The 22,939-nt window shown below is 49.8% G+C and overlaps 1 protein-coding gene across 1 annotated transcript in view; it reads right to left on the reverse strand.

Moving 5' to 3' along the window:
- NTSR1 (neurotensin receptor 1) overlaps positions 1-19,010 on the reverse strand; it is a 62,225-nt gene extending 43,215 nt beyond the window's left edge. The window contains exon 1 of the mRNA XM_037403348.1: positions 18,156-19,010. Within this exon, the coding sequence (XP_037259245.1) occupies positions 18,156-18,824 (669 nt within the window). The 5' untranslated portion in view covers positions 18,825-19,010. The remainder of the gene's footprint in view (positions 1-18,155) is intronic.
- Positions 19,011-22,939: the final 3,929 nt, after the last annotated feature.

Consider the following 22,939-nt stretch of genomic DNA (forward strand, 5'->3'; position numbering starts at 1 on the left):
CAAGGGTGGTGTGGATGTGTGCCTGCTGCATGCCGGCTGTTTCAGGAGCAAATTGTGGCTCTGAGGGGCTGCTGAGCCACACGACATTATTTATGGTGAAGATTCAGACTATGTTTCTAATAGGGATGTTTGCATACACGCCCAGTCTTGCTCTCCCCCCTCCCCTGCCTTGACACACCAAAGAGGCAGGCACGTGGCAGCGATAAAACATAACATTAAAATTAAAGGCAACAGGAGATGGAAGCCCATTAAACATTAAAGCACAGTTTTGTTTTGGGGTGAAAGTTTCCTTGTTCCTCAAAATGCAGCTCATGTGCAGCCAGCGACCACCCCACAACAGCCAGCAAGGGGATGGCACTGTCCCTCCATGAGACCCAATGGAAGAAGTAAATCAAGTGTCACTGAGATCCAGGCTCCTTCCCCCCTTTTTTCACAATTTGATGTCTGAGGTGCATAAGGAAAAAGAAAGCAGGAGTATGAGAGGGTGATTAATGCTAATCTTTACCCACGCAGAGAATAAGTCACCAATCAGCCGCTCTGTCCCTATCTCCTTGTTTAAAATGCAAACTAACATGGATAAAATAATAATGTTTTGATTAGAGGAGCTGCAGGGGAATGATACTGTTGCAGCAGTCTGAGGTTCTCGAGCCACATGCCCTTACTTTGATAGATAACACACTAAATGGAGAGTTAAACAGCACAGTTGCCACAACACTTTTTGCACCGCTCTGTCTCTTCTCACATACAGTGACAGAAACCAGGGTCAGCTGGGGTGGGAAATGACTTTCCTTTCAGTGCGGCAAGGGCAGGCTGCTGGGGAGCAGAGCCAGCCCACAAGCCAACCCCTCCTGCCATGTCACCTGTCTTGCATTAGAGAAGAAGAAAAAGGAAGCCCCACAGCTCCAAGCTGGAGGATGCCCACAAAGTGTTAACCAAGGGGGAGACCATGTACACCATGATGCAAATCTGGGTGTATAGGAACACACCTGACAAGGAGCCATGGGGATGACAGCTGGGTCATATTGCCACCAGTGTGGCTCGTGTCCCTGGCTAGGGAACGGGGAGGAAGAGAGAGCCACAGCAGGCAGCCACAGCTCAAAGATGGTCACCCTCATCACTGCCCAGGGCAAAGCAATGAAGTTACTGCATGTATGAAGCAGGAAAAAGAAGAAAAAGAAAAGAAAAAGAAAAAGAATTAAATAAAATAAAATAAGAGAAAATGAAAGGAAAGAGGAAAGGAAAGGAAAGGAGAAAGAGAAGAAAAGAGAAGAGAAGAAAAGAAAAGAAAAGAAAAGAAAAGAAAAGAAAAGAAAAGAAAAGAAAAGAAAAGAAAAGAAAAGAAAAGAAAAGAAAAGAAAGGAAAAAGAAAAGAAAAAGAAAAGAAAAGAAAAGAAAAGAAAAGAAAAGAAAAGAAAAGAAAAGAAAAGAAAAGAAAAGAAAAGAAAAGAAAAGAGAAAGAAAAGAAAGGAAAGAGAAAGAAGGAAAGAAAGAAAGGAAAGAAGGAAGAAAGAAAGAAAGAGAAAGGAAGGAAGAAAGGAAGACAGAAAGAAAGGAAGAAAGAAAGAAAGAAACAAAGGAAGGAAGGAAGGAAGGAAGAAAGAAAGGAAAGAAGAAAGAAAGAAATAAAAAGAAGGAAGGAAAACCTGGAAGTGACCCATGAAAGTTTTCACAAATGTAAGGATGTACTCTTAACTACAAAAGCCTGCCCCAGCCAGCTCTGATGCTGACTTGCACCCCAGCGGTGCCGGGGTCAGCCCCATCCCGGCGGTGCCCAGGCGCACGGCAGCTGCACGCCCGCGTTGGGAGAGGTGCTGCCTGGACCACGCGGTGTATCCCGGCTCCCGAGACGAGGCCGCTGCCATCACAAAATGTGTCACCGTGAATCAGCCGCGCACCGGTTTTAAAGTACAGAACTGTTCCCTGAATCATGGTCAAAAGCACAAATGTTCTGCTCTGAAAAAGGAAATTCACTGACTCCTTGAGCCAAAAATAGGGGGAAAGGTTATGTAATTCATTTGCTTTGAATAATAAGCATTTCAAAGTTATCTAAACAGCACTAAAAATGGGGAAATCTCTGTTTATTTAATCAGTCCGGTTTTGCTTTGGGATTGATGCTGGAGCTCCATGCAAGCTTGTCTCATGCACCTTAAAACAATTTAAACACAAAACTTTACCCACCAGCAGGGAGAAGCTGGCAGGGCAGCAGCCTCACTCCATACCCACGGCACTGCCATAGCCATGTGCTCCTAAAAAACCATCCCATTTTTGTTGAATGCGAAGCTGTGAGCAGAAGGAAAAGCTGGAAGCATTTTGTAAGCCTTGGAACAAGCTGGTTGCTTAGGGGTGACCGGTGCACATCTCATTGCTGGTTTGCCCCATTTCCAGCTCAATCAGCTTGGCTGGAGCCAGGTTTCTGACAAGTTGCAGCTAGAATTATAAGTGGAAAAGCCATGCTTATTTTCAGCTGAATTTCTTGTCTCCCTGGATAATAAACGCTGCTTTCCTCAGCAGTCTTTGCAATCCATTCTTTGTGACTGGACACAAAAGCCCTGTTTTCCATGACGTCGCTTATCTCCAGCAAAGCTTCAATGGAGTATCAAATTGAAGATATAAAGACTCTGACAAAATAACCACTATCTCAGCCTGGAAAGTCACTTTTCATGGCTTCTTCCTTAATGTTTGCTAGTAATAATTTTCATCAGGTTCATTCCCAGAAAGGGCTGGGGTATTTTCTCCCCATCAGCCTCCTGGGACACTGAGCACAGCCCATCACTACTGGTGAACAGGTCTTTGATTGACAACCCCGTTCCTGGGCAATTCCCAGGAATCTCTCCCTTGATTCCCCACTTGTCCATGATTTATGCCAACAGGTATGTTGGTGTAACACATATGCACAATGTGCACAATAAAAGCAGCTTGGCAAGCTGATACAGGGTTGATGCTGGAAGCATTGGGCTCACCCAGCTGCAGGGAAGGAAAACAGCTTTGCCCCACCACACCACCAACCCTGTGCTTGGGACCGGTGACTGTTCATAAGTGGAGGCAGCCAGGCAGAAAGACCCATTCTCCACCTGAGTGGTTTCACCGCTGCCGAGACACTGATCTGAAAGGCCCCAGACACGGGCTGGCTCTTAGCAGAAGAGCAGCACCGCTCCTGCGGGGATGCTGGGTCTGACAAGGTTGAGGCAACGGCTCCACGCACAAGCAGGTTTTGCAAAAGTGCTGGGGTGAGATTTGCAGGGCAGAAAGAGAGGGGAATCTGCTATTATGGTTTTCCTTTAGTGTGAGGCACTGGGATGCAGACCAGCCTCCCAAAGAGTCCCGTTGCTGAAAAGGAATTAATGCCCAGAAGATTTTCAGCTGCGCTTCAATTTTCTCTCAACCGTCCCCACAGACCACAAGTCAAATCTCTACAGCTGGATCAATATGGCCTTAAAAACAAGCTGCTCTCTGTTGTCAGGAGGGTGGCTCAGGAAAGGCGCTAGTGCAAATCCGCATGAAAAATCAGGGATTGCACCCTGCCAGACACAGCCTGAGCAAAAGCCACACGCCACTGTCATGGGAAACACGAACAGCCATGCAAATAACCCAAACCAACTTCTACTGAAAAATCACCTGAAACGGGTTTTTTGGGTTTTTTTTTTTTTCCTCCAAATTTGAAGGCACAGCTATGATTTATGGCACCAAGGGATAGTGGTCCCTTGGAGCTGAACCCAGCGGGGAGGCAGGGGCAGCGGCTGCACGGGGGCGAGCAGACGCGAGGCAGTCGGTCTGTGCAAAGCTACAGCTACAGCTGCGGTTGTAGGATCCGAGTCAATAGTTGCTTTAACAGAAAACTGCTTTTGTTTCACAGGCACAAAGACCTCTTCTATCAGCATCCAGCAGGAGGTATACAAAACTGTCATTTCTTGCCCCGTTTCTGCCCTTCTCTCTTTGCTTTGAGGTTTTAGAGGCTGCCAGTGGGTTTTTTATTGCTTTAGGGTTTCTTTTTTTAATTGAAACTGAGTAAATTACCTTTTTCTCTAAATAGTTGATGACTTTAACAAATTTTTCTGTTATTTCTGGGGGGAGAAAGCATTGACCTTCAGAGCAGAAAACAGAAACATTATTTGAACTTGCTTTGTGCAAGAGCAAGGAGACATAACCCCACAATGAGGGGGGCAGCCCCTGAGGGCCCTTAAAAACAACTTTTTCTGGGGCAATATTTAAGGCATGAAATTTAGCACAGCACTACACAATATGGGAAAACCTCTAGAGTATGCCCTGCAATTTTCTCTTTCCCAAACACACTTGTTTCAAAGTAATGAAGACACAAGCCAGCTTTATTTCTGGCAATAACATCTTTATATATGTGGTAGTCTTTCCTGAACCATCTCCATTGAGAAAAGCGGGGGGGGAAGGGGAAAAAGCATTCAGGAAAGCAAGCGGCCTTCTGTATTTCTCCCTGTGATACAGCCATTCCCTGCAGATCACATCTCTGTGACCCTTTTTACAGGAACTCATGCTAGGCTGGGAGCGACAGGGGTGGGAGACCTCATCTGCTGGAAGAGACAGAGCTGGCAAGCAGTAATGCACCTGGCATCTCAGTGTCAAAGGAAAGAGCTCCTGCCATGCTTCATCTTCCTTCTCTTCTCCTCGAGGACCCCTAGCATTAATATCTCTAGTGAACTAGATGACTGTTCTTTCTTACACGGGAGCAGGGTGGCTCCCTCCGACACAGCTCAGCTGCTCTGCCCTGGAGCCCGACCCGTGCCTGTAAGCTGCAATACTCCTCTTGCCTCCAGCACCCCTGAGCCCCCAGCCCTCCCCCAGTGCAGTGGGGAGCAGCACTGGAGGGGGAATTTAACGAGCAGCTTGCTAAGGGATTGCACCAAGCTGAAACTGTGGTAAAACAGGGCAAGACCATGGGAAGCGCCACCAGGACCCGATGGGATTTGGGAGGAGTGGGAAGGGTGCAGGCAGATGGGGTGGGTGTGCGGCTGGGAGCTGAGCTTGGACAGCTGGGTGCTGGGAGCCACAGCCTCTTTGTGCTCGTTACTATTGCCACCTTTCTGCCCTGTCCCCCTTTAAAAGTCAGTTTCTTTGGCTAACAACGGTTCTGCTTTCACTGGCAGTGCTGCCCTGAGACATGTTGTCAGTGAGACCCTCGTACTCTGGCTTGGTGACAAACCGAGGGAAAATGCATCCCTATGGAGCTATTTGAAATCCTCCGAGCTTTTTGCTGCTCCTGAGTAGACTGTGTTTAGCAGTGAGCTAGACGGTCTAGTAGGCTTCTGCCATTTTCTTTGACCTCAGAAAAACAGCTATTGTAGCTGCTAGTGCTATATCTTCAAACAAAACTCCTTTCTCAGTAGACGCTAAAGAATGAATAATATTTGCCTGGCTCCAGGACGCTCTTGGAAAACAACCAGCAGAACAGGCAGTGTTTCTGGCCATGCTGCCATCGTGCTGACCTGTCTCCAGTTAAAGCTGGGCTGGTTATTCCCTTCTGATACCTCAGTGCTTCCCTTGATGAATAGATGCCCTTAGGGGGTCTCACTGCTGCATGACTCCCCCTTAGAGAAAAGGGAGGAGAGGTTTTCCTGCCCCTTTGCAACAAGAGAACCACGTCTACATGTCTTTTAAATACCTCCATGTACCATCCTTTAATGTTGTTTGTGCAAGACCAAGTGTAAGAGAGCTGGGGTCCAAATATACCCAGCCGTTCAGCTGCAGTAGCCAAGGAGCAGGTAAGACCCTGAGTTTTGTCTCTTTCCTTTATGCATCTCAGAACTGCAGCTTGATGGCAACCTGCAGAGCAGATGCCAAGACAAGTCTCCACACAAGTCATGGAGGCAACGTCCTGCAAAAGGCCTTTTGCATTATTCAGTGTGGTGGAGCCTGAAGCAGCTTCCCTGCGGAGCTGGAGTAGAAGCCTGATCCATGGTGAAAAGAAAACCAAAACTGATTTCTGTCCTGGTAGCTAATGGGTCACATTTCTCCTCTGTGAAAGGTGAACTCGGGCAGTGACCTGGGCATCCAAGTTGCCAGAGGGAGGGAGGGACAGAGAAGGACCCAGACAGATGATCAGAAACAAACTTGTTAATAAAGCCCGTAAGGAGGGGCTGTGCCCACAGCATCACACCTGACAATCTTGTCACATGGCGATACAAAGGAATAAACCAGCTCCAGATAATTGCAGGGCATGAGAATATGTTCAATGCCCTCTTAAACTTGGTGAGATTAATTTTCCTGAAAGCTTGATTGGAAGGAAAGTGGGCTATATAATTAAAAGAAATAAAACCCTCACAGATGGCTTAATGCATGACCAGAAGAGATTACCTTTTGAGGTTCTCATCTACCTGCACATCAGCATTTCCCTGACGTTTTTATGCCTCCAGCCTTTTCCCTTGGCCATGGAACCACAAGCAAGCTTTCAGGCACGGACTTTTGCGAAATGGCAGTCTTAGATACAGATCTCTTGATTCAAACATCCTTACCACTTGCCTATAAAGCACCAAGCACAAATCAGCACCATATAAACTGGAGTAATAGAAAAGCCAGGCTGTTAATCTTCATAACGTGCCTCTCAGTGGGGATTTCACTTGAATGTTATTTGCATTAAATATGATACTGAGTGCTGGATATGAAGCTATAAATAAATTAAAGGCCATATTTAAGTCAAACACTGTCCTGCTGTTGAGTGCAGGCTCAGGCATGAGAGCTGTGAACACTGGACCACAGAGAGTTGGTCGGCTGCCTGAGCTGCTGGAGGAAATGGTAGTAACAAGTTCTGTCACCGGTGCCCTGAGAAGCTCATTTTGGGGGGCAATGAACCCCCTTAGCAGGGTTTATAGTGTCAGCCCAAACTCTAGCATTGCTGGCTGTATTGTGGACACTGTGGCTTGGGCAGAATAAAGTATAGGTTTGCTGGAGATGATGTTCAGCAAAATACCTCAAGTGCATCGGTCTTTTCATTTGATACATAAACATCTTAATTATAGCAACACAGTCAGCCTTGCTCTTCTGGCTGTAAGGAAAGAAAACGTTTGTGCTAAATTGCACTGAGATGAATTCATAACATATTTTAGGCAAATAACTGAAGAAAACTGCTCCTGGCCTCGGAGTATATGAAGTGAGAGCTGGGTTCAACTGCATAAACGTCCAAGAGCTGAAGCTTTTGATGATGAAAATTCAAATCCCTGGAGTAAATCGGGAGTGTTCCAGCGGCAGCACGGTGACTCCTGCAGCAGAAGCCCTTTGGGGAAGAACTTTGGGGCTCTCCCCGGTACGTGCTGTGGGCAGCTGAGCTCCGAGGAGCAGCGAGGGCAGTGCGGCTGGTGGCATGGGGACAGGGGCTTGGCTCCTGCAGCACAAACTACACCTGCTTTCCCCCTGACCCCTCGGCAGTCAGCAGCCCAATTTCAGGAGATCTGGGTGATGGGAGTTGGGGCTTCAGTCCTGGGAAACACATACCCATCGCCCTGCAAAATGTCGTGCTGCCTGCAAACCTCGCTGCAGCAGCACAGCTGCCAGCACTGTCATTTTTGGAGTCAGACAATTTGAAAACTATTAAGACATGGGAGTTGTGCTGGCCCCCTTGCTCCGTGGTGCAGGAGGATGTCACCTGATTTGGACCCTGGGCTGGAGGAGGGCAAGGTGGGAACAACCATCTCGAGCACAGCACAGATGAGAGAAGGGTTTGGGGTTGTTCTGGTTTGCTTCAGACTCGGTAACAGCTGCCAGGAACAGTTGTGGTACCTGTGGCAGAGGGCAGCATGGCAGCACGGTTGTGAAATGACCTTCCACACCAGGACACAAATTAAACCACAAACACTTGGAGGAAGGCACACAATCGATGCAACGGCACACCACACTCCTGTGCCCTCCTGCCCACTAATCCATGTCTAACCCCCTGAGCAGCTTTCAGACCCTGCTAGCTCATTTTTAAGCAACCTGCTATAAAAGCACAGATCCCCGTCCTTTGCTTTCCTCTGCCTCTCCCCACACTCTGCTTAGGGATTTTCTTCAGGACAACCGGGCAGGCACGAGGCTGTGCCTGTACCTCCTCCTGTACTGCTGAGGATGGGAGCAAAGAAAATTCAATTAGATTTTCAGGGGAGAAAAAAAAGGCATATCCCAAAGGGGCAGTGAACTTCTCGGTTACTTTATTGCTGCTTTTCCCCAGGGTCTTTCCTCTGCCGCAGCTCCTCTCTGCCTCTTGGAGCCTCAGGTATGACAGGATTTGTTTCCTGGCATGGTTTGGTCTCCAGGCTGGACCAGGTCTGCCAGGCTGGCCACGTGCCCCACTCTGCTGGGCTGCTGCACTGTGATATGCTTTCTGACCATACTCCTGCATACTATTTTTTTTTCCCTTTCAAGGGATTTTCCATCCCACAGCTTTCCTGGCCAGGAAACACCCACGAGCTGCCAAAGCGGAGTGAAGGAAACCAAGCGTGGGGTAGAGTTTGTCCCTCGGCTTAGTGACTGCAGCCTATGAAGTTTGCGGCATATACATCACCCCATCATTGTAACTTGAGGTCAAATATTTATTTATTAGTCTGAACCTATATTTCCTCTTCCTCCTACAGTGCACTATCACATTTCACACACTCGGAGTTAAGGAACAACTAAGTATGACAGGGTCATAAATCCATGACTGACAGTGATAAAAAACGAAATGTGGGCTTTGGGAAGGAGAACTCAATCCTGTGAGTCTCTCCTCTGAATGAAACGAGTATATTAAAATGTGTAATTTGTCCCTGTGAGGATAAAATATAAGGTGTTTGCAGGAGGAATCAATAGTAATGCAAGCAATGAGCTAAACTTTCCTAGGGGCTGTGAGAGTTGCATTTCTATAAGACGGTTTTGAAAAAAAATCATAGAATAGGAGGAAAAAGAACATTAATATGGTATTGAACATACTCAAATAATTAAAAACGTCTTCCAAGGGAGCAAGGTGATATGACAGTCCTACTAAGTACTGAGATCATATTTATTTGGTTCAGCACTGCAGACCTGCATTGTTCTTGATTATGTTGCAATTAATAGGATGTCGTATTGCAGTGACTGTATTAATTTTCTGCTTGGAGTCCTGATCAAAAATAGGGGTCTGCTGAGCCATCCTGCTTCAAAACATTCATAGCTGATACACAGCATGTCTTTGCTCCACAGGTCTGGCAGAAGGTGATGGGTGGGTAGGCCCCTTTCTTCATGGTTAAAGGAGGAAGAGAATGAGGTAGTTAAGGGATGAGATTGCTCCTCCTGCTGCTGGACACCACGCAAAGCCTTGAGCAGCAGAGCCAGGGCAGTGCATGAGCATCCATCCGGCTGAGCCAGCAAGGGCAAGACAGGACCTGTCAGCTGGGCTGAGTTGCTCAGGAGGACAACCAGCACATCCATTGCATGGCAGAAACCTGAGCAAACTGACTGTAACTTTCTCCTGGAGTCCCACTGCCTGCTCAGAAAACAGCGGTCTGTGCATTGTCTCTGTAAGCCAGAGTCTATCAGAGAAGACAACCTTGTGTTAGCCCATAGCTCATAATGGAAACCATCCTGCAGGCTCCAAAAGTCAGGCAAGTGCTCCAGGCAAAGCGGCAGCAGGTTTGCATTGCCCCCCCCCCCCAAAAAAAAGTACCTGGACATCTTATGATATTTTACCATATGACAGTTCCAAACACCAACTGTTGCCAGGAGGCAGGGCTTGTTGCACTGATGTGTGATCTCTCCTGGGGTCATTCAGCAAGTGGGAAAGCATGGAAAGATTGGACTGGATCCACCCTGAGTCCCTGACATGAAGGTCCTCAGACACCTTCCAGGATCCCAGGAGGCTCTTGATGGCCATACCATGTGCTAAGGGAGTGTTTGCTAATCTCCTTCATTTCCTCTGGAGAAGGAACAAATCTCTTGAAGCAAGGTAAACCATTTGCTGCAAGAGTACAAGTCGGCTGTAACAGCAGAGGTGCTAAATTTATTCTTTATTATCCAGAGTGGGTAATAATTGGCAGGAAAGTACCAGAAGGCATCTTCAAACAGAAGGGGAAACGCTGAAATCAGGCCATACACCCAGTCCTGTCTAGGCTGCGTGACACTCTTTTATGTATTGAGGAATTCGCCTGGCAGAGACACCTGGCAGGTTTTATAAAGGGCGATGTACTGCAGAGGGTTCAGCGCCAGGGGAGGTGTACACGGCCAGGGGCTGCTCCGCCGGAGCCAGCAACAAGGCCATGAGCAATGCCACCAAACCCAGGGTATGTCCCCAGCTTAGCTGTCACTGACACCTCCAATTTGCTGATATTGAATATGCTTTTCACTGTGCGTGGTTTTAGAGGTACTCCCACCTTTTTCATGAGCGCTCTGCATAGAGAGACGCTTTTTTCCCCCTTTTGGATACTGAAGACTGAAAGTTTATGTTTTTTCTTCTTTTTTTTTTTTTTTCTCATTTCCACTAGGAAAATCTTCTCTCTGATTTCTGTCTTCAGCTGGCAATTGTCTCTAGTTCCTGAGAACTGAAAAGCTTCAAAGAAACCTCACTGAACATTCTCTCTCTCAAAAAAAAATTCAGCTAAAAAGACATTTCTCATTCTATTTTTTTTTTCCATGGGAGAAAAAAAGCCCCCATGAAGCAGTGCCCGGCAGTGCATTCACTGCGTGGAGAATTATTGAAGTGAAGAAGCTGCAGGAGATGAGAAGTGAATCTCACATGCTTGAACCACCTGCGGGTGACCAGCTCCTCCAGCCTGCCGGACACATCTTCTCCAAATGCCAAGGCCAAAAGCAATGCTCCCACAGCACCCTCTGCCCCGGCAGGAGCAGGGGTGATGACAGGTTTCTGGTACCCCAGGGAGGGAGGAAGAGGATGGACCTCCACACACCGATGTGCCAGGAAGGCACTTGGGTATAGGGATATAAAACTGTCTCACTGTTGTTTCCCTCCCATCCATGGAAAACTTAATGATTGATACTTTGAATGCAGAAAAATACTGGCAATGAACCGGCAGCTCAGAAATTGTTGCTACCCAGTCAGGGTTAGTACTCCCTTATCACCATCTTCACTAAACCAGCCCCAAGCACTTGTTTCCTGAATAACTCATCAGCTCAACTGATTTATCATCAGCTTTTTATTTTTAATCCCACACCTAAGATGCTTTGAAATTGGATAGAAGAAATGGCAAATATGGGGGCTGATGTTACTGGAGCATGATGAGTTAGCTGGCCCTCTCCCTGAGAGTTTCATTTAAGGAAAAAAAACCCTACATCTTTCCAAGAGATCCCACCCTCACACAAAATTACAGAAGGGAGCTATTCTCCCAGCCTGGGCAGGGATGGCACGGGTGCTGGGTGCCTGCAGCCAGGCAGGTGAGCAGCCCACAGCCTTGTGCCTGTGTCTTGCTCAGGTCGCTTTCCATGGCAGGGCTCATGCAAGGGTGGTTGTTCACTCCCTTGTCCCCCAAGGCATGTCCTGCCACCCTCCAGGCTGAAGCTCTGCAGGATTCATCCCTAACGCGCCGCTGAGGAGCAGCCCCTGTGCTGGGTGCCATCTGCACCCTGGGAAGGGAGGTGGAAGTGATGCCCAGCTGTGCTCGAGGAGCTCCATGCTCCCTCTGCCCTCCGTGGGGAGGGGAGCTGCCGGACCACCCGCCATGTGATGCCAGACCAACATTAATTACGATGCAAATTGCTCTTGGCTTGCATTTCAAAGAGGTCTGGGACTAGTGAGGACACTTACCGTTTGGTAAGGGAATTTTAAAAACATCAACTCAAACTCCAGAACAAAGGCAGCAAAACATTATCACTTGCAGAAAGGCAGCTCTTCATGAAACCAGGAGACTGGCTTGGCCGCATACCCTGCTCAGACGTGTCCTTACAGAGGGTGATGGGGGCCAGCAGCTGAGACTGGACTGGTCTCAGGTGTCACACCAGAAAAGTGATTGCAGGGTGCTCATGTGCATACAGAAGTAGGGAAAAGTCAGAATTTACAGTCCACCTTTCTCTGCCGTGGCAGACTGAAGGTGCTGACACCTGCGAGAGGGATGTGGGCTATGGAGATAAGAGGAGGATGGGCCCTGGAAGCATCTGCAGCTTCACGTGGCACGAGTGGCTTATACCAGAGAGCAGATTGGGAATGTAATAAACCAGCTTCATCTGCTTAATGTGAGGGACAGGAGTGATGTCAGCACCAGCACTGCTGTTTTTGGCATCTGGTAATATCTGCTTTAGTGCTAGATGGCCACAACGCTCAGACTTTCCCACCCTGGCAGCCCCTGGACCCTACCACACCGCTCAGCCTCTCCGGGTGCCTTTGCTCACCCGCTGTCTCTGCCCCTCAGCAAAGGGTAATTTCACAGGAGAGAAAAGACGATGGTGACACTGCCGAAGCCCACAGCCTGCTGTGCCCCCTGCCCGGGCACCCATGTGCCCTGTGGTGGGATGCTGCCTGTCACGCGTGCCGCAGGCAGGGCACAGAAGTGTTTCGAAACGTCAGGAAGCAGAAGTGCCATCTGTGAGTCTCAAGCAGATGCTGCACAGAGACGATAGTAAAAGCCTTTAAGGGAAAGGAGGGAGGAAGTAGGGAGAAGACAATTAAATAGCTGTTTTAAATGATCTGGAAGAAGATTAAAGGCAGCTGCAGGTTTTGTTGGGTTTTTTTTCTTTTTTTCTCTGGGAAGAGGAACTGCTAGATTACCTTCATCTCTTCTGCTTTTTCATACTGCTATTAAGAGGAAAACCTAAGAGCTAAATTGATCGGCCACATTTCCTCATTCTTTTATTATTCCTCCAGCTGACATCTCAGAAAGGGGGAGGGAAAAAGAAATCAAGTGAATTAAAATCAATTGGGGGGAAAAAAAAGAAGAAATTATGTAAGAACTGGCAAAACACAGCAGGCCAAGTGGTTATGTAAACCAATGAACACAAGAGCTTATTTAATTTAGAGCAAGCTGCAAGATGGACCACAGTGTAAACAGGCTGGGATTAGGCAGGCTGGGCTGTTGTGCATATGCTGAATTAGAGCCCTGTGTTCCCTGTGTAGTCCATGGAAAAAAGGCAGCTTTTTAGGGATGTTCACACCACCACAGATGGGCATCCCCACTGGGGCGGGTGTCTCTCTCCATCACTGTGGTGATGGATCCAGAAAAATTTAAGCAGCAATATCTTCATTTTTTTTTTCTCTACCTGATGGGCTGGTGGCACTGTGACGGGATGGGACACAGTCCTGCTACGAAGGTGCCCATCTGTTGTGCCGCCAGAGGAGTTGGCGGCACCCAGGTGTGGGCTTCTCTGGTGGGCACAGATCCTGCACGTGTAGCCAGAACAGTTTTGCCATCCAGGCCCAATGGGTGGGATTATCACTGCACGGAGCTGCTGTGAGCGGTTTACAGCAGTACTGTTATTAAAAGCCATAGTAAGAATTTGGCTGCAACCTAAGGAAAAGCAACCAACATCAATTCCTCTTGTCACCATCAGTATCAGCGCAGGATTCCTTAGCTTAAGCCATTGCCTAATCCTGGACATGATTTGCCAGCAAACCCAGAGAGAATTCAGCCATTTGGTTTTATGGCTTGCTGTTTTCACGTACTACAGAGAAATGCTTGTCATGCTTATTTACATGGCACCACAGATCCGCCAGCAGGCAGAGCCCTGCTGCCCACCTCACTGACCGTGCGCCATTGTGGCAGAGAGCTCATCACTCCACCCCGCCGAGGTGCTCCTCGCTGGAGGAAAATGCATTTGCAACATCGTTCATGAAATTAATAACTTCGTGGGCCTCTCAGACAAATGGGAATTGAGTAGATGTCCTTGGAAGAGTGTGTAGAGAGTGCGTTAATGGATGCTGAGAGGCCAGGCTGCACCTTGTGCCTCCCAGCTCCAGCACCTGGTCCTTCCTTCCCATCCCCTTCAGTCCTGAGGCTGCTCGGCACATTCCTTCAAAGGCATCGCAAGAAGAAATGCAGGAAGAAATAAAGCAGAGGACCTCTTTGGGCAAGCGGTTGTTTCATGTGCAGGGTTATTTACTCTACAAATCATCTGAACTATGAGCAGGCTTCAAAAACATAATAAACAAGGGAGGGATGGAGGGTGAGGCAAGCTGCTGCCACGCGAGGGTGGGCTGATGCAGAGCAGAGCTGCAGCAGCTGCCCACCCAAATCCGTGAGGAGGTCCAGAGAAGTTCCCAATGTGCTTTCCAAGAAGTTGTCCTACCAAATGAGCAACTTGGAGCTGATGGAGCTGTGATAGTTTATGGAGGCGCAGGGCCTGCTGCCATGTGTTTTAATAAATGGGTTCACACCAGCTGTCCATGCAAATAAAACATTAGCATGTGTCAGACACTATCTACCCAGGCACTTGCCATAACTTAGGGGACATTTTCAGCAGAGCCATCCAAGCACAGACTGTGTCATACCAGTGGGAAAACACATTTCTCTCTCTCTCCCATGAATTATGGGGTGCCAGAGAGCTGCCCACACTCAGGCTCCCCTCGCACGTGTGCCCGGTCCAGGCTCAGTTAAAATCCTGGGATTTTAGCTCAAAGGAGTTGCCTGACTCTGTGCTGGGACTGATGGTGCACCAGGACTGTAGGTATTTCATTCAGCTTCCCCCCTTTCCCCACGTCCACTAAGGACCGCTCCAGAAGGAAGGTATGAAGGTAAGACAGTAGGAAGCAATGAACAAAAATCGATTTGCGCAGCCATCTGGCCATGCAAATAACAATTAAATTCAGACCTTTTTGAAAAGCAAGGTTGAGAGTGTATGATGCTAACGGCATGCAGGGCTGCAGGCGGTGGGATGGGACACTCCATGGGCTCCTGTTTCGGGGGAAGCTGGCCCCAGAGCCAGCAGCAAGGCTGTGAAGTAGCCAAACCCACAGGTACCAACTCACAAGTGAAGAGGGGAAACATTCTGCCTTCCCTTGGAGCTCTCTTATCTGATGCTGCCACAAGGAGTAGCTTTTAAAACCTCCTCCAAAGCGGCATAAAAATATAAATCCACTTTTATGGGGATGGCTTTAAGAGGTGTTTAATTTATGTGGAAAAAAATCCTAAAACTGGCTGCAGTGTGTTTTAGAGGCTGTTTGCCAGTTTAAGTGTCAACTAGACCTAAATAATGTGGCTATAATGGAGTTAATCCTGCTACCAGATCCCATGCTGATGCCTATATTCAAACCAGACATCCCTAACTGACAGCAGTAACAGGCAAGCTTGGCAATGAAGATACAACAGATTCGCAGGTTGATTTCAGCAGCTGCAAGGATAGTGATAAACAAAGCTGGGAAATAGTCCTGTTGTAAGGAGTTAAGTATCAGAGGCCACACAGAGCTTATGTCTTGGTGGCACGAAGCAAGATGTGCAGTGCCTGGCTGTGCTGAGCATGCTGACACACAGTGACACGCTGCAGAACATCTCACTTACTGCTATCCCTGCTTATCAGCATGTGCCACTGAGCAATCTGTAATTACTAGAAGAATATCAGTAATTACTTCTTACAGTTGTTGTGGAGCTTAAGGGGTACAAGCTAAGTAATACGAATGAGAATCAAATATGCTGAGTGTTGTTTGAACAGTTAACTTTTTTATTATTATTATTATTATAATAAGGAAACCTGGTTGTTCACACATGGGCTAGTTTCGCTCAGGAATGCCCATTAAAACTTAAATATTCAAAGGAAATACAAAGGAACTATTTCAAAATCAGAGATGTTAAATTAATACACTCAGATATTCATCCTGAGAAGCTTGTTCCAGTCCAAGGAGGAGCATTCTCCTGCAATGATCCCAGCAGAACCATAGCTCGCACTGTGCTCTGAGTCTATAAATGGTTACAATTGCTCTGTTCTGGGACTGGCTTTCAATCATTCAACAAATAAAACCTCTTGGAGAACTAATGGCTTCCAAAAAAAAATAATCCCAATTTGCTTTAGACTGTTTGCCAAACAGGAAGAGGAGTGAAATATGTTGAGTGATTTATTACAAGTGATTTGCCAGCTCGAGCAAGTGCATCATTGCTCTGCTTAATTTAAAGACCGAAAATGAATGCAAAGAGATGCAAAAACCTGCTCTAAACCAAGCTTGAATCCACTGTGAAAGACCAGGGCTCCAGATCTCCGACCAGCAAGACCTCTGCACGTCACTCTCCACATCACCACTGCCCTTTCTTTCACAGGTCTTCCATTATTTGTCTTTTTTTAAACCTCTGCACAGCTTACGATGTGAGACTGCCCGCTCACACGCTGTGCAAGGTTTCCATTAACGCACTTCAAACCTGACTTGCAGCTGCTTTGCTTATTCGCTCTGGAGCCTTCCCTGGTCCAGGACCCTGCATCACGTTGTGTGCTGCATCCCTGTGCTTGGAGGAACGGAGCAAAGCCATCAAACAGCCTTCCTATCTTAGCAAATCTACTTTTGTAGACAGATCCCCTGAGAAGGAACCGTATGGTAGAGCTGGCTGTTTTTTTCCCCCCCAACAGCTGCCTCTTTCTTTTTACTTTTAAATTAATTCACAAGTGAAATAATAATAATTAAAAAAATCAATGAGGAAAAGCCCACAGGTGAACTTCACATACTGTGCATTCACATCTGCCTACTTCTTCCTTGGCTAACAGGATAAGGTATAGCCTGAATAATAGCAAGACTGTAAAATGTGTTGAGAATTGTTTAAACTGTAATCTCCAAAGACATGGCTAGGAAATAATCCTCTGGTTTTAGCCCTATCATGGTAACAATGAGCATCAGTTTAATAGTAAGAGGAAGAAGACTGGAAATAATGGATTTCAGCCACACTGTTCTCAAATCAGATGTCTCACATCTCCTTAGAGAGCAGAGAATTTGGGTTAAGTACACTGGGCTGCTACTGACAACATCTACCAAGCATCTACAGGAGAAATACAGGCCCCACCACCTCAAGATGAAAGTTAGTTACCCAGACAAAATCCAGAGGGAATCCAGAGCCTCTGTGGGGGCTGGATTTTAGGTTATTGGAGCGCTACAGGGGGAAACTTGGAGAGACACATCCAAACACCTGCAGGCTCTGGGCTTAAATCTGACTGCATGTGCCCTCGCCCGCTTTTAGTGGGAGAAACGGTTCGGATTTGTTTCAGTTTGAGTTCCCTCCCTTTAACTGTGGGAACACCTCAAAGGCTCTAGTACACATCCAGTTTGAAATTCTAGCTGGCCGCTGATTAAAACCACCTGAAATTCGTGTTGAAAATAAAAGATTAAGAAGTTATCACATGCAAGCCTGGCAGCAAGGGGACTGTGCATTGGTGTCTTGCTCTTTCTGTCTCTTACATTTTTCAAGCCTAATGCTCCAGTAAACAAATGCCTCGACCCCTCAGAGCACTGGAGCGCAGCAAGTGTTGATGCTGAAATCCTGTCCTCGCTGGGGCGGGTGAGATGGAGCAGTGTGCGGAGACCAGCAAAGCCTTTCGGAAGTGAGGAGGGCTCTGCTAGTTACACCAGCTACGGATTTCCCCCAACCTAGTAGAAATACCAGCCTCTGGCTTGGAGGATGCAGTTCCTTTCCGGATGCCTATGCTACACCTTGTTCCCAAAACTTTCTGGGATTAGATCTTGTCACTACACGGATGAAACGGGCTCCGGATCAACCCGAGAAACTGGTAGTGGGGCGGGGAGACGGTTTTATTTCCCTCGATCTTGCCGACCCCTTTCCAGCAGAGGGCAAGGAGATGCAGGAGAGCAGGGAAAGGGTGGCGATGTGCGGGCTGCCTGGCCATGAACCGCCGCGCCTGGGGGGGACCCGGGCACCCCCGCTCCGAGCCGGTGGCCGCAGGCGGAGCGGGGGGCTACGCACGGGGGGGCCACTCCGGGACGGCGTGGGAGAGAGCTGGGGGAGGGGGCTCGCACCGAGGGGTTTACCCCTCTGCAGGGTCCCAGCGCTGGGGGGCAGGAGGGGGTGCAGGGTGGGCACAGCGGAGCTGAGACACCCTCCCCCCCGCGTCCCCCCCCCAGATCCCGCCAGCCCGCACCCTGGGCCGGTCCGCCCCATCAGGGCCACCCGGGACACCCCCTTCCCGAGCCCGTCCCCCCCTCCCCGTCCTGCGCCCCCCCCCCCCCCCCCCCGCTGTCTCCGCAAAGTTTGCCCACCCGCACCCGGGGAAGGGGGCGGCTGCCCGGCCTCGGCTGCTCGCCGCCCCCCCCACCCTCCCGCCGCCGGCAGCCTCACCTGGATGACCGTCTTCAGCGTGGAGGGGTCCACGATGGTGGTGCAGATGAGGGAGTCGGGGTCCTGGTCCTTGCCGTAGATCTCCCCCATGGTGAAGATCATGGGGACGGCGAGGAGGAAGGAGGCGATCCAGATGCAGCTGATGAACTTCTTGGTGCGGCTGCGGGACATGATGCTCTTGGCTTTGAAGGGGTGGCAGATGGCCATGTAGCGCTCCACGCTGAGGCTGGCGATGTTGAGCGCCGTGGCGTAGGTGCAGGCGTCCCGGAGGAAGTAGTAGCCCTTGCAGACGGCCCCCCCGAAAGCCCAGGGGTGATGGACCCAGATGAAGTTGTACAGCTCGATGGGCATGCAGAGGAGGAAGATGAGGAGGTCGGAGAAGGCGAGGCTGGCCAGGTGGTAGTGCACGGTGCTCTGCAGGTTCTGCAGCGATTTCTTGCGCACCAGCGTGTACGCCGTGATGGAGTTGCCCACGGTGCCCACCAAGAACAGAGCCAAGTAGATGATGGTCACCATCACTTTGGAGTAGATGTCGGTGTTGACGTCTAGGTCCTCCTCGTCCGGCCCTTTGGGCAGCAGGTCGGAGCGGTTGGAGGCGTTGGCGTGGCCGCCGGGGTGCAGGTGGAGGGCCTCCCCCGGCCCGGCCGTGGCCGTGGCGTTTAGGTGCATCCCCGGGGCCGGGCCGGCCCCACCGGGGCCGCCGCACCCGCCGCCGCGCCCGCACCCGCCGCCGCGCCCCGACGTGCCGCTGCCCCCGGCCGGCAAACTTGGCTCGTTTTAATGCGGCGGGGAGGAGGCGCCTGCCGCTGCCGGGCGGCCGCGCGTGTGCGTGTGCGTGTGCGTGTGAGACACACACCCCCCGCCCGCAGCGGCCCCGGCTCGCTACTGCCTGCGGCTCCCCGGCGCCCAGATGTGCCCGGGCAGCGCCCGAGCCTCCCCGCACACCCCCGCACCCGCGCACACTCAGCGCACTTCCGCACAGCCCCGCACCCGTGCACCCCTCCGCACCCGCGCACACCTCCGCACCCCTCGCGCACACCTCCGCACCCCTCCGCACCCGCGCACACCCCCGCACCCCTCGCGCACACCTGCACACCTCCGCCCCCGCGCACACACCGCGCACATCCACAGCCGCGCACACCCCCGCCCCCGCGCACCCCCGCCCGCCCCGCCGCTGCCGCCGCCGCCGCCGCCGCTGCCTTCCCCCGGGCCCGGGGGCGGCCCCTCGGCTCGGCCCCCTCCCCGCCCCCCGCCGCCCAGGTGGGCTCCGCACCCCCAGCTCGGTGCCCAAGCGGGGCCCGGGGTGGGAGGGAGGGAGTACGGCCCGGGCTGGGCTGCACAGCCCCTCCCCGTTGGGACCCCCCCTCATCTCCAGCCCTCACAGCCAGACACAGTCATGGCTGTCAGCTGAGGGGTGCTGGGGGGACGAGCACAGCCCCCCCCACCCCCCCACCCCCGAGGAGAGGAGGGATACCAGGGCTGCTCCATCACCCTTGGACATCCCTCTGTTCCGCTCGTTCCCAAATACCCAGTCTGCTGCTGCTGCTGCTGCTGCTAGGAGAAACGCATTTAAAAGAGGGGAAAAAACATCTAAGAATACCTACCCCTGCCGTGCCCGGGCGCCCTCAGCACCCTGGCACAGCAGCAAGCTGCTTGGCGTCCGTCCCCTTCACTGACTTCTCCCTAATCCCCAGATCCTCACATTTCGGGCTGTGGGGACCTGCCTGATCTGCCCTGTTGCAGGGGCAGGGGGTGCCATGGGGATGCTGAAGGTGGCAAGGGGATCCCCCATAGGAAAGGGCCCCCAAGGGCGAAGGGTCAGTGGTGGGGTTATTCTTTCAGGCCCACCGTGTAAAACTCCAGTATGCTCTTGTCCACTTGGTTGTCTTCATGGTAAAATCCTTACAAATGCATAGAGGAGATCTAAGAAGATCCCGTTCAGGGAATCACTGGTTTATCCCACGACAGCCATAATTTGTCCCATTCATTAGCAGATGTTGGGTACCTGGTTCCCCACAGCCCGTAGGCTCTGTGTTCACCAAGGTCCTGCAGACTACTTAGCCACTCAATGCAACATGTCTAACGCTGCAGTCAATCAAATCATCTCTGCATGCAAAGAGTGAACTTTCCACAGCAATCTGCCAAGAGTCAATATTCCCCCAAGCTTCCCTCCTCTTAGAGCCATCCAATAGGCTTGCCATGGAAGACTAACCAAAAATCAGATTTATTTAGTCATATTATTCATACAAATTCAGAGAAAAATGTTTTCCAGCACTCATCCCACACTAGTTTGACGAATGACTAATAATCTCTTAACACCCATGTTCCTTTCATTTAAAAGCTTCTGTTAGGAAATTTGTACTAGCTGAGAGGAGTTGCCAGGGCTGGTGTTCCCAACTGGTCTCACCTGTTGTTCCTGGTCCTGGGATGAGTACTGAGGATGGATCAAGAGTATTTATCCCAAAGAAAGCAAGCAGAATGTGGAGTAAGAGGTGGGTTGTACCAATGTCTGGAGGAGAGCTGCAGCTGGGGTGCAAGCCTTCTCCCGGGTGCCCAGTGGCCCTATTCCTAAACCCCCAGCTGGGGGAGCTTATGGCTTGGTGGTCTGAGCACAAACCCCGTGCTCCTGGACTAAAGCACTTCTGCCACAGAGGCAGCAAGTTCCTTTGGGATCTTTGTGGATAATTAAGAGTTATTGTCCTTTCCTGGTCCTGTAACTTCATTTTGGCCTTGCGGAAAGCAATTGATATCCCAACAAGCAAGATACCCATCTGCTGGTCTAATTTTCCAAACTGAATGTGCACGTTTATATCAATAGCTGTCCCTAGAAATGCTCTGGTTTGGATTCTGTTGCCTTGTGTTTCTGCACACAGGTGACACACCAGCACAGCTGCTAACAAGGACAGTGTTGCATTGCCCTGCTCTGTCCCGGCAGCTGTTCCCGAGTGCTCCATGTGCCACCTCCTCCACTTTCCCTCCATGCCAAGTACTGGCAGGGAATATTAAGAGATATAGTTCAAAAATAGTTCTGATGGCACACTGAAATGTCAGGTACCTGGGAACAGTGTTGCTGTCAAATTATGATCAACGCTTTAACAGGCTGGTGCAGTTTGTACTATCGCTGCTTGCATGAAAGTGCACTACAAGGGTACTGACCACCCAGCAAATGGGCCGGGTGCTCCCTTCTAGCATACTGCTAGGAGCTAATTAATTTAATAAATTCCGTTAGTTCCATGGCAGGTCTGTCTCAGCCATGTGTGAAGCATTCTTGCTGTCACATGCAGACAGCTCCACTCTGTCCTGTTTCTCCCAGAGCTGCGTTTGAGCAGAGGGCTCAGCTTCTGGGATGCAGCCTTGCCGTTCCCCGTGCAGAAGTGCAGGACAGTTCCTGTAAAGGGGAAAATAAAAGTAAGTCTTGTCTCTCTTCATAATGAAATGTCAACCTCTCCCCTCTTTTTTAGAAAGCTTTTTGTCCAGGCAGGTTCTGCCTTCTGCCCTCACATCACTTTTACAGAGCTGGACACCTACTCCTGGTCCACTGTAGAGGAATTATAGAGGACTGTATGAAAAATTTGTTTGTAGAAAGGTTGTAATGATTGTTAAAAACATAAGGTATGAAATGTTAAGGAAAAAAAAAAAAGGGGGAAATTGTAGAAGAATGAAGCTGGGTTAATTAGCATTGATAATATACAGCTGTGGGTTGACTTCAGGGGCGGTGGGTTGGTCGATGTAGATAAGGTGCAGCTGTGGCTGGTCTGTTAAGAGCCAAGGAAGACGTGGAGAAAGGAAGAAGCAAGAGGAGAGAGAACATATGCCCTGGATGATGCAAGATGAGGAGAAGGCAGCAGAAGGACTGGTATGAAGAGTATGCTGGTATGAGGTGGTAAAAGACTTTGTTGCAGCTTGATAGTCTGGAGAGTGCTGTGGCAGTCTACGCCTGAGCCCTGCAGACCCTGGTCTTGGAGCTGGGAGAGGTTTAGCCTGCCAAAGGAAGACATTGACCCCATCCCTGCCTTGCACATCTATCCAGCACCCCTTTACTCACCCCACCGCTAGCGTGTGGCCTGGGGGAGGTGTGAAGTCCCTTTCCTGGTGTGGCATAATGAAATGAATGATAAAAGAATCTCTTCTTGCCTTCACTTCTGCTCCCTGCAAGGTTTTAATCCGCATTCCCCTTCAACCAACAGCAGAGCCAGAGAGGCACTACTCACTTCTCGTGCATCAAAGCCTCCAGCCTAAATCCCCGCTGTTTGTTTCCGAACTAGCCGACCTTTTAGCTAAGCTGGGTTCGTTTTAATATATTTTGTATGTGTGTGCCTGTGGCTTAAAAAGGAAAAGAATCATGGAGACCAGGAGATGCCTGATCTCAAATGTTACAGCAAGGCATTTACTTAAAATATTGCAGGAAAATGTCACCCCAAGACCTCATCTATTAAAACTGCCTGGACTTTGAGCTGAGCATCCCACAGTGCCCAAGATGTGAGGTCCACAGGTTGTCTCACTCCCTTCTATGTTGACCCAAGTGTTTTTCATCTTTGCTTTTTCCAGGTACAACTGGGAACCAGTAGGAATTTTTCGTATTAATACTATTCCCATCTGATTTTTGCCAGGTGGGATTTTTCAAAAGGGCATGGAAAGCAGCAGAGAGAAAGCTCTGCAAGAGGCGGGTGCTAAGGGACAGCATCAACCTTCTTCCCACTGAGGTCCGAGCACCAGTCCCAAATACCTATTAGAGCAGGTTCTCGAGTCAGGTAATTCTGCACTGGTTCAAGCCTTTAAAATCA

Source organism: Falco rusticolus, chromosome 10, assembly GCF_015220075.1.
Source record: "Falco rusticolus isolate bFalRus1 chromosome 10, bFalRus1.pri, whole genome shotgun sequence".
NCBI lineage: Eukaryota > Metazoa > Chordata > Aves > Falconiformes > Falconidae > Falco > Falco rusticolus.